This window comes from Aplysia californica, unplaced genomic scaffold (assembly GCF_000002075.1).
Source record: "Aplysia californica isolate F4 #8 unplaced genomic scaffold, AplCal3.0 scaffold00112, whole genome shotgun sequence".
Lineage (NCBI taxonomy): Eukaryota > Metazoa > Mollusca > Gastropoda > Aplysiida > Aplysiidae > Aplysia > Aplysia californica.
The window spans coordinates 1420196-1432814 of record NW_004797382.1 but is presented as its reverse complement, the minus strand read 5'-3'; the positions used below and the strand labels follow the sequence as shown (position 1 = coordinate 1432814).

The following is a 12619-nucleotide window of genomic DNA, read 5'->3' as shown; positions in this document are numbered from 1 at the left end:
CCAGAGATATTGTCCTCCTAGAGCTGTGTTTACACGGGAGTGGGCGCTATAGAAATGATCTTCATTATTATTATTATTATTATGAATAAATGATATGCCCTGGTATCTTGTGATCAAGTACGATTCTAGACAAAGACCACGAATCAAAGTAGGGAATACACAGCAGGTACAGAAAAGGAGAGGATGTCTTGTATCAGCAAAAAGATTTTAAGTTAGCCGTTTTTCTCATGAGATTGTACAAAAACATATTGACACATTTAACGCAAAGGATTCAACCAAAAGGCTCAAGTAAAACTAGAAAAGTTCAACATCCTTCAAAAGTTCAAGGACATTCAAAGGAAAAGAGAACTTTCACAAGTCACATACAAAAAAGTTTAAAATGGTAGCCATAAACACATATATGAATAAAATGGTAGCCATAAAAACATATATGAATAAAATGGTAGCCATAAAAACATATATGAATAGGTCAGCAAAAAAACAAAAACCTTCATATATGCTAGTGTGAAACACAACAGAAACTATTTCCAAAAACTTGACTTTACAAGCCACAACAGTTCTATGTCATTTCTCTTTCCAGCATTTATGAGAGACAAGAACAAATCATGGGTTAGCTGCTTTGAGCACTGTGCATTCATAACACAATTCTGTCCTTTACCTTGCTGATATATCTTATAACACAAGTCTGTCCTTTACCTCGCTGATATATCTTATAACACAAGTCTGTCCTTTACCTCGCTGATATATCTTATAACACAAGTCTGTCCTTTACCTTGCTGATATATCTTATAACACAAGTCTGTCCTTTACCTTGCTGATATATCTTATAACACAAGTCTGTCCTTTACCTCGCTGATATATCTTATAACACAAGTCTGTCCTTTACCTCGCTGATATATCTTATAACACAAGTCTGTCCTTTACCTTGCTGATATATCTTATAACACAATTCTGTCCGTTACCTTGCTGATCTATAACACAATTCTGTCCGTTACCTTGCTGATATATCTTATAACACAATTCTACGTCTATTGCACAGGCTGGTATACTGACTCAACAATTTTGACTTCAGAGAATCACAAATGCACCCCATTTTCAGAAAGCAAAAGCAAGAAACAGAAATATAAACTACCATGAGAAAACAACGAAGTAGTGCCGACCAGCCACTGGTGACTTGAATATGACGATAAGTTGTTTTAGTAAGAATTTTACTGCACTTGCAACACAATTAGGTCATATAAGTGCCAAATACTGACGGTGTTACAAGAGAGTAACAAACGCTAAAAAGGAGGAAATATAAGGATGATAGATGTTTGATAAGGAAAAAAGGAGCAGACCACACCAGAGCACCCGCTAAAAGAAATCAATAACGACTTTGATCCAACAAAGCAGTTTGAAATAGTAGTAATAATCAATGACAAAATCATACTTTTTGCTCACACAAGAACTCAAAAAACAAAAGCGATGAAAAGGGTGGACTCACCTCTGACTGGAATCTGCTTGTCATTCAAAAGATACAAGTATTTGCTCCTGGTCTGGTAATACTGAGCCTCCAACTGTGCCACATTCCTGCCATACGAACACAACAACATAATCATAGCATAGAATTTTTTTTAAACATATATAGACAATGATACCATACCAGAATAAACATTTTATGAATATCTTTAGTTTAGTAAAGAATTTTACGGCACTTGCAACACAATAAGGTCATATAAGTGCCGAAGATTAGAGGTGTAACAAGAGAGTAACAACAAACGTAAAAAAGAAGGAGGAGAGATAAGGACCACAGATGCTTAAGAGGAAAGAAGGAGCAAACCACACCAGAGCACCTGCCAACCACCCACTGAATATCTTTGTCAAAACAACAATACACATACTGTCAAATAATAACGATACTATAGACATAAACACACAAATATAAAAATATATGTACTATTTAAAAATCAGAGAAACACAGTACAAACAATTGTGTCTACATTCAACTTGCTTGAGAAAAACAAACATGTCAACTCAATAACAGTCATTAAGTATGGAGATAAAGGAAGACATACCCCCCGGGGCGGTGCTACTGACTGAAGCGTCCTTAAGCCATTCCCAAAGGGGGGGACATTTCTCATTCATGCACAGTAGAATTGTAAATGGGCTGATTCATCATGTCACGCTCATAACTGTGCCTGATCTACAACAGGGAACTGCTGCTTTTTCTTTCCTAATCCTTACTATTGTCATTTTCCCTCTACTTCTTTTGTATGTTTGTCACACTCTTGTGACCCATTATTTCCGGGGTGCCTTGATAATCGAAGCAGACTTTGTGCTGTTGAGGCTAGAGAGGTGAGCAGAGTAAGTCTGATTCCCTGTAAAGACTTCTCTGTTGACATCCACCCCTTGGCGCTCACATGACCTTATGCAGTTGCGAGCGCCGTAAAAACTCTACTAAAATTAAAAGTAAGACAGACACACAGAAACAACTGAGAAAATGAAAAGTAGAAGAACCTACCCGCCTACTACTGCCAATCACACTCACGTGATCACAAAAACAAATCAAAGTAATCATTGCACAAATACGTATATGACAAAACATATAAAATATCAATACGTAAATTCAACAAAGCACACCAAAACACACACGGCCAAACACAATAAAACGCAAAAAGATACACAAATACACCATACACTCGTATACATACACTCGTATACACACACTCGTATACACACACTCGTATACATACACTCGTATACATACACTCGTATACATACACACAAGTCCACATAAAATTGAGATACACAGCACATATTTAAACAACCACAGCACTCATACAAAAAAAGTGAAACCACACACACATACACATATGCACGCACACAAACACATACATGCGCGCACACACATGCATAAACACACATTTACACATACAGGTGCACACACCGACACATATACACGCAGACTTTTAGACAGACACATAGATGACGAAGAACAAGACAAACAGGAGTACACACACTAAGAAAACTACTCACATCTTTAATAACTTCATCCTTGTCTCATCATCCTGTCTCAAGGCAATCAGCTCTGAGATCTCTGTGGTGAGGAACACATTCTGCTTCTCGTAGGCATTGCAGGTGTCCTGAGTAAATACAATAGGATTTATTGACAGTGAAACATAATAATTATAAATGACATTGATATGGCGCTCAACCCTGATTAAAATACAGAGGCTCTAAACGCTCTAGCATAAACACCACAGATATTGTCTTAGGTAATCACAATTCAGTTTATTGACAATTAGGCATAAACGCCAGAGATATTGTCCTCCGTAATCACAATTCAATTTATTGACAATTAGGCATAAACACCAGAGATATTGTCCTCCGTAATCACAATTCAGTTTATAATGACAGTTAGGCATAAACACCAGAGATATTGTCCTCCGTAATCACAATTCAATTTATTGACAGTTAGGCATAAGCACCAGAGATATTGTCCTCCGTAATCACAATTCAATTTATTGACAGGCATAAACCCCAGAGATATTGTCCTCCGTAATCACAATTCAGTTTATTGACAGTCAGGTATAAACACCAGAGATGCCCTTCAAATATACACTGTAGTTGTTTAACACCTTATTATTAACACTTGTGCCTATTTTAATCGTTGTTCTAGCTCGCTGTCTGTTTACTTTTCCAGGTCGTTTTCCATTTGAATCTGTCCGTGTTTTCTCCTTTGATTTTTCCGTAGCAGTAATCATCCGCCGTCGGCTTGCTAGGCAACTGAAAGAGCTGCGGAGCTGGCCTACCATAGAAAACTGCATCTCCCCTCGATGCTTAACAGCAACAGAGGATGTAAAAGTAAAAGTAAGTAAGTATTAACACTTACAGTGCTGAAAGCTCATAGTGAAAAACCTTTAGGTACAGCACCAGTTTAGAACGCTGAAGCCATGGTAGAATTTGTTTAACTTGTTTAAAAAACCATTGACATGCCAAGAAACATGCTTAACTCTTTCACTACCAGGGGGTTTTCCTCACCTGGAACGATCCCTATCTGTGACCTACTTTTTGATTCTGCCTGTCCTCAGAAAAATTAAAAGTTTTGAGTACAATTTCCAATATTAGCCGCATGTGCATGTATTATATATGAAAATAAAGGGGAAATAATGACCTATCTCAACGTGTAGCTAAAAATGATCATTCTTCAGCCTGAGATTTTTGTTTCGATTATGACAAAAGTAGGTGTGCTTTTCAAGCAGGAAGTGGTCCAGCGCCTGGAGAAACACCAGCTGGGAAACTCAGTTCCCCGTACTGAAAGAGTTTAAAAATTCAGAGTTTCATCAACCCTTCAGCTATCATATAGAGCAACTTCCTTTGGTATTTACTTCAGCAGAGTGTCTCTGTTTGCTGTTTAAATACTACGTTCAGTGTGACTAGTCGAGTTGGCGAGCCAGCCGTAATGAGCGCATACTATGGCCAGGTGACATATTCTCTCAGTATCTATTATGTTCTCTCAGTATCGTTTATTCATGCTGTTCTGTTCTGTAAGAATTAATGTGTGCGAATGTGTCTGGGGAAGCTTTGTGGGACTGTCTTTACTCAAGGATGTATTGGAGAGAGAGAGAGAGAGGGAAGGAGGGAGGGAGGGAGGGAGGGAGGGAGGGAGGGAGGGAGGGAGGGAGAGAGAGAGAGAGAGAGAGAGAGAGAGAGAGAGAGAGAGAGAGAGAGAGAGAGAGAGAGAGAGAGAGAGAGAGAGAGAGAGCGGAGTACAAAGGAGCTGTGAGCTTCATATGTTCTTTGTATTATTGTACAGCGCATTGAGCACTTCTTTGTGGAAATGCGCTATATAAATGCAATTTATTATTATTATAATTCGCCGTGAATATAGTTGCGTTCAATATAATCGGATGACCACGAAATCCTGCAAGAAATATATCATTAAGTGTACGCCTGAGCATGACTACATTTACTTGTGCCCTTCTGTGCACTGAATTCACTGTCATGTATACCTAGCAGTCAACCTGAGAGAGCTCAAGTGAACGGGTCCTGCGTGCTCAGGAGAGCATAGCTCAAGGGATGAACAACAAAAGGGTTAATACACGTAAACGAAACTCACCTTCATTCTTTCCATCTCATTTCTCTCTGCAGCCAGAGACACCGGGTCAGTGAGAAAATTAATGGCTTGATTACCATCTCCTGTCTCTGACAGCCCTTGGCTGTTGTTGTTCTTCAGCTCTTGATTCTGATTGGTCAGACTGACAATCATTTCATCCTTCACTGCGACAGTTTGCTGGAACATGAAGATCTGATCCTTCACTTCTTTCATCTCACTCTGCAACAATCTGAGAACGCAAAATAAACCCATCCAAAACTTTTGAGTAATAGTGCTGGACGTCAGTGGATTTTTGAACATGACTATGGCGTTAAGCAGATACTTTACACCTAAATATGTCCATACAGTGCTGTGACGTCCATGTATATTTGAGTATGACGTTAAGACACTTTAGGCAATGACATTCACTATATTTGAGTATGGCATTAAGAAGGCACTTTACAAAATGATTAAGTTAGCAAAATGCATTGCTTAATCTCAGACATGAGGGCAAATCAAAAGGACAAAGGAAATGAACAAAGGAAAAGAGATGCAATATAACTTATGATGCATGTTCAGAGCGAGAATAAAAGTTTTTAATTCTGAAGCCAAAACACAAAATGAAACACCCAGAAAGCAACCCAGGAGAGAAAAATAGGAAGATCATAAATCAATAACATTGAAAACAAGAAAACCCGAAGCTCAAACTTCAATTCTGTAACAGAAAATTTCATATCAGCTGTTAATCTGCTCAAAGACAAGCCATTGAAAAGTAAACAAAATGGTGGGTGATTGGTGGGTGCTCTGGTGGGGTTTGCTTATCTCTCCTGCTTCTTTATTTGGTAATGTTACGACTTTCTCGTAACCTCTAACCTTCAGCTCTTACATGACCTATTTGTGTTACAAATGCCATAAAACCATAAAAACTAAACTAAACAAAAGCACAGACGCTCTTTTCCCTCCAACTAACCATACAGACAGAACATTCCGAATTTTCTGATTTCATCAGCGAACCTGAGGTCCTGTGCCATAAGACTTTTTTCCTCCAGCACCATGGCCCGACTGTGCTCCAGCTCAATGATGTGTTTGTCTTTCTGTCGCAATGTCTCCATCACACTCTCCTCACTTTTCCCTTCACATTCCTTCCTGTTGAATAACCCAGAAAAAAACATTCCGAAGAAAAACTGTTGGAAACACAAAACATTTGAACTCATGATTTAATTAAAACAATCAATCATTGTAATTGTGGTACATTAGAAACATGAAAAGTGTACTAAAACTTCTCTTTGGAGCCGTATGGCATTACAAAAATACACTTTTGAAAAAAAAAAGATAAATACTTGACACCTTGGTTTCATATGTGAACTTGAGTAAAACATACAACCATTCATTTTACAGTTGACAGCAAACTTTAAATTTGATAACAGATTTTATATCTGACAATAAACTTAGCATTTAACCATAGATTTCAACCTTAACAATAGTGTCATTTATAAACTGTGGCAACTTGGGAAATTAATCAACTTTAAGCAAAAACAGACACTGACTTTGCTTCCTGAAACAAGAACAAGAACAAGAACAAGAACAAGAACAAGAACAAGCTTACAAAAAGGGAACATAAACCAAAATACTGCCATTCTCTCTACAAAAATTTTTTCACAGTTGCATTTCCCAAACATGCTGAGATTTTGTTTTTCTCATAAAATTGATCCTTTTACTTTTACATAACCATGTGCTTCGTTCTTATCACAAGACGTCCACATACCTGGTGTTGATCTCTGCTCTCATGACATCCAGCTCTTTCTGCAGAAGTCTCACGATCTCTCTGTTGGCCTGGAGCTCTTCCTCCGCAGCCTTCAGGTCCTCCTTCACGTTAAACAGGTCATCGCCCAGCTGAAACAGTGTGTGATTATCACAGATCGCTACCCTAGAATTACAAAGTGCTATTTGATCAGTACCCAGTTTTGAGAAATTTTAAGTCAAAAGTTTTGAGCTTCACAACATGTCAGGCTTATTTGGATGCAATTCTTTGAATATCTTGATAAACAATTCCAAAGGATCATACGATTTTTATACAGAAGGTAGAACATACCATACAAGAGAGGAATTATCAAACCTAGAAAAGACTACACAATATACGGCTTCCCTTAAAGAAAGTTTGAATGGACAGACACAGACACAAGTTTCGTTTTCTCAGTGTTAAGCCTTACGGAGAGAGCAGTGGTCAGAGACAATGTAAAGACTTAAGTGTGATGTGGTTAGATGTCATAAGACAATACGAAAAAGATACTGGGTAAGACAGTTTTTAGTTTTAGTAAGAGTTTTACGGCACTTGCAACACAATAAGGTCATATAAGTGCCGAAGATTAGAGGTGTTAAAAGAAAGTAACAAACACAAAAAAGAAAGAGGGGATATAAAGACGATAGATGTTTGAAAGGAAAGAAGAAGCAAACTACACCAGAGCACCCGCCAACCACCCGCACTGGGTAAGATAAAATGATAAACACAATAATATCGTTGTCAAGGAAACGCCACTGACACAGATAAAAGAGAAGAAGGTAAAATCTACCACTACAGAACTCTGATAGCGATATACAAAGAAATAAAAATGGCACACACAAACACATTTGTCAGGAAAGAGGGACACATGTGATTTAAGTTCAGAAAATCGGTACAGAAATATGGCTGGAGTCAAACAACTAATAATGTTTTTTCAATACTGGGACTAAACAAATGCAATAACTTCAGAGCACAAACATAACAGATGAGCCAAAACTGTTCACATGTGGTCACACCAATAGCAAATCACAAGAAAACATTTGGAAATGAACTCAGAAACCGTTTTCTGAAAAAGTCTGTTTCTCCAGCAATACGCCCTTCCTTACTCAAAGGAGACTAGTCCAGTCCAAATGATTCTCACATACATACAGTTCTCATCACATCTAAGCTTATTAAAGTGAGTTTATCTCAGTTCTCATCACATCTAAGCTTATTAAAGAGAGTTTATCTCAGTTCTCATCACATCTAAGCTTATTAAAGTGAGTTTATCTCCGTTTTCATCACATCTAAGCTTATTAAAGTGAGTTTATCTCAGTTCTCATCACATCTAAGCTTATTAAAGTGAGTTTATCTCAGTCCTCATCACATCTAAGCTTATTAAAGTGAGTTTATCTCAGTTCTCATCACATCTAAGCTTATTAAAGAGAGTTTATCTCAGTCCTCATCACATCTAAGCTTATTAAAGTGAGTGAGTTTATCTCAGTCCTCATCACATCTAAGCTTATTAAAGTGAGTTTATCTCAGTCCTTATCGCATCTAAGCTTATTAAAGTGAGTTTATCTCAGTTCTCATCACATCTAAGCTTATTAAAGAGAGTTTATCTCAGTTCTCATCACATCTAAGCTTATTAAAGTGAGTTTATCTCAGTCCTCATCACATCTAAGCTTATTAAAGTGAGTTTATCTCAGTCCTCATCACATCTAAGCTTATATTAAAGTGAGTTTATCTCAGTCCTCATCACATCTAAGCTTATATTAAAGTGAGTTTATCTCAGTTCTCATCACATCTAAGCTTATTAAAGTGAGTTTATCTCAGTCCTCATCACATCTAAGCTTATTAAAGTGAGTCTATCTCAGTCCTCATCCCATCTAAGCTTATTAAAGTGAGTTTATCTCAGTTCTCATCACATCTAAGCTTATTAAAGTGAGTTTATCTCAGTCCTCATCACATCTAAGCTTATTAAAGTGAGTTTATCTCAGTCCTCATCACATCTAAGCTTATTAAAGTGAGTTTATCTCAGTTCTCATCACATCTAAGCTTATTAAAGTGAGTTTATCTCAGTTCTCATCACATCTAAGCTTATTAAAGAGAGTTTATCTCAGTTCTCATCACATCTAAGCTTATTAAAGAGAGTTTATCTCAGTTCTCATCACATCTAAGCTTATTAAAGAGAGTTTATCTCAGTTCTCATCACATCTAAGCTTATTAAAGAGAGTTTATCTCAGTTCTCATCACATCTAAGCTTATTAAAGTGAGTTTATCTCAGTTCTCATCACATCTAAGCTTATTAAAGTGAGTTTATCTCAGTTCTCATCACATCTAAGCTTATTAAAGTGAGTTTATCTCAGTTCTCATCATATCTAACCTTATTAAAGTGAGTTTATCTCAGTGACAAAGTGATTTTGATTAACAAAGCTTTAAGCACAAAAGATTCTTCTCGACATACAGTCTGCATTTATCAGACTTTCCCATATGTGAAAACATTCTTTCTGAAATATACTGTACATCTTGGGAATCGTGGGTTTTGATTTTTTAAGTCATTCATGTATTTTGATTCTCTCATTATTCGCAAACAAATCTGGAATTACTAATAAAATATAACATGAGATATCCATAAATCAGTTTTCAAAGAAATGAAAACATCATATCTGTCACTTCCAAGATTTAAGAATGCATGAGAACATTTTATTAGTCACTTTCAAGTCAGATTTTAAAAAACTTTAAAAATTTTTATGTGCCATTATCTGGACTTCAGTTCACACTCTAGCGTTTCATATGTCAATCAGTATCTTAATCAAGGGCACTAGTATTTCATATGTCAATCAGTATCTTAATCAAGGGCAGTCATAATACTGTATCTGCCACTTACCAGTTTACATCTAATGCAGGTTTGTGACGGAGAATCACTGACTGCATTGGGGCTCTGTGCTCCTGTGGGTTTGATAGTCGCATTCAGTTTTTTAAAGTTGCTTCGCAGAGCCGACATGAATTTTGATTTTCCGTTGTTCCCAGAGTTTGGAGAAGTGGGCGAAACTGCATTTGCCCCGGAGATAGAATTGCTCCGAGAAGAGTTATTGTTCTTTGATTGTGAGCCAGACACTTGTGCCTCTGAAATGTCAGTTTTTGAGGAGAAGTCTACTGGGTTTGATTGGTTGCCATTAAAACTAGGCCGTTTTGATTGTTCTTGTTTATTCTCTCCAGAATCAGCAGCAGCACTGGCACCGCTAGCATCAGTATCTTCAAAATTCACATGCCACTGTGTCCCGGAAGAGCCTGAGGGCTTGGGTGGTGTGTTCAAAAGTAACGATGTGGGAGGGGTAACCTCATCCACAATGCTCCAGTCATCACTGGCACGGTTTGACTGAGGCTTGTGGGCTCCTGGGGAGAGAAATTTTTACAATTTTATGACTGGCCATGCTAAATGGAAATAGTGAAAGATCCATGGCACCCATGTCCCAGCCTTCCAGAACAAAAGATAATCAACAAAGAAACCCCCCCAAAAACCCGGAAAAACTTTGCAGCAAGACGATTTCTTTTTCCCTAAAATAAGCTATAACACTGACTCCTCAGACGGGTACAAAGTTTGCTGAAAAATGAAACGATTCCTTTTATACTCTGAACCTCTGCTATTCACATTATTTTTAGTGACCATTTGAAATAAAGCATACACTAACTTGTCTTGAGAAAAAGTCAGTCCACAAAAGTTTGAAAAAAGACATACCTACTCCAGAAGTTTGTGATCGTATGTTTGCCACTGCATTTCTAATCTCTGTGCGTAGATTCAACAGCGACCAATAGGTCTGTTTTTCCTCCTCCTTGGGGGTCAGCTTATCTTCACTGCCCGCTGCTTCCTCCTGCTCCCCCGTCCGGCCCTTGCGCTGATCTGCATCAGAAGACCCTCTGCCAATCAGGCCACTGGCGTCTACAGGTTTCTGCATCACAAATAAGCAAACAAATGGTGAGTGTTCATTTGTTTGATTTCAAAGGGTAATACGTTTTTAAAAAGCAAAAATAAGGATTGTTTAGCGCATATCCCTGCTCAACAACAAGCTCTAAGCATCTTACAATCTATATTATTATTACCCTTGCAGACACTAGAATAGATTATTATTCAGAGCTGAGAAAAACAAAGCAACAAACAAAAATACAGACATAATATGCAAAGGAGCGCGACTGACCACCACATTACTCACAGAAAAGGCTGTTTGATTTTAACATTAGGAGTATCAGCATTTAAACAGCACATTTCCAAAGAGAGATACTCACTACAACACTTTCATCCACGGAACTGACACTGTTTACATCTAAAGCCTTTAGTCCACTGGCAGCTTTGAACATTGAATCTACTGACATTATTTTATAGTTGTTTTAGTAGTGGTAAATAAACTCGTCACACCACATTGTGGTTGAATAATTCAACTCATAATTACAACAGGTAAACCACATACATGCTTTCTCAAATTCTCGTGACCTGAAATATCAAATTACAAACTAATGTACCAGTACAGAATAAACACCCAAAACCCAGTCAAGGGTAAGCCTTGCCTCACACGAACACTCTGTATAACATTACATAGAAAATGCAAGTAAACAATAGACAGGTAACATATGTAAGAAAAGCATCCGGTAAGAGCAAGCACAGACAATGTGTCTACAGTTGTGGCACAGACAATGTGTCTACACTTGTGGCTTCAGTAGCTCTACATGCTGACTAGCACACACTCACAGTGTGGATTGCCCCGTACTCTGCACTATCATCATTACTGAGAGGTGTCCTTCTCCCCTCTTTGCAGCACGACTTGAAGCAATGACCTAGACTTGTCAAGAAATTACTTAAAGCCTCATAACAGTAACAGGTCATTTCTTCGATTCACCAGTAACATTCCATAAAGAACACATCACTATTTTCACATCTGGTACAAGGGGGAAAATAGTGGGGCTATACGAGATAATATATATCCTGTCAGATGTGGAGAAAAACTGAATCTCATTACAACATCAAACAGCAAAACGCTGGCGTCTGCTGCTGCTGCTGGAATAGGCTGAAGCAGCTGGTGTTGTGGCCACAGCTCACATCACCAGAATGTTAGTGTGAAGTATGAAATTGGAAGTCGTCCATATCTGAGCATTCTTGTCACCATGTGGATTCACATTGAGTAGGGTTCTATTAATACTGATCACTTGCAACACTGAGTAGGGTTCTATTAATACTGATCACTTGCAGATAACAACCGAAGTTTAGGTCCACTACATATACATGGTTAATCCCAAAGTGGATAACTCTGGATAAGCTTATTTTATATGAGATAAAAGACTCTGATTCATTCTCTTTATTCCAATCATGTAATTAAGTTAAAGAGCAATACTGATACATTTGCTTTGCTTGTAGCATAATTTATAATCTAGGCACTATGTAAAAGCTGAAGTTCTATGAGAATACATTTCTCTACAAACTTAGCCAGATGTCATGGATATGGTCAACCTTTAAATTCCTAATGATCAACAATGTAACAGTTGTTTTATCCATTTTATGGGAAATTGATAAATCTTTATGATGTGAAGGCATTCTATACCCCAAATAAAATTTGGTTTTACATTTCAATCCAATTCTTTACGAACGCTAACAGCATCTGTAGTCAGCATACATGAACTATCTCTAAACAGCATGCAATACTGTACACCTGTTGTTTTTTTTGCTTTTGTTTGGGGTTTGTTTGTTTTGCTGCTGTTGGGGGTTTTTGGGGGGGGGGCTCGTTTTTTTTGTT

The 12619-nt window shown here is 37.7% G+C and overlaps 1 protein-coding gene across 1 annotated transcript in view; it reads right to left on the bottom strand.

Annotated features, from left to right (window-relative positions):
* LOC101864608 (TBC1 domain family member 2B) overlaps positions 1-12619 on the bottom strand; it is a 53233-nt gene that overhangs the window by 32256 nt on the left and 8358 nt on the right. Inside the window, exons 3-9 of the mRNA XM_005095727.3 lie at positions 10576-10786; positions 9724-10232; positions 6840-6967; positions 6089-6220; positions 5099-5324; positions 3016-3122; positions 1484-1569 (exon numbers count right to left, since the gene is read on the bottom strand). Of these exons, the coding sequence (XP_005095784.3) occupies positions 1484-1569; positions 3016-3122; positions 5099-5324; positions 6089-6220; positions 6840-6967; positions 9724-10232; positions 10576-10786 (1399 nt within the window). The remainder of the gene's footprint in view (positions 1-1483; positions 1570-3015; positions 3123-5098; positions 5325-6088; positions 6221-6839; positions 6968-9723; positions 10233-10575; positions 10787-12619) is intronic.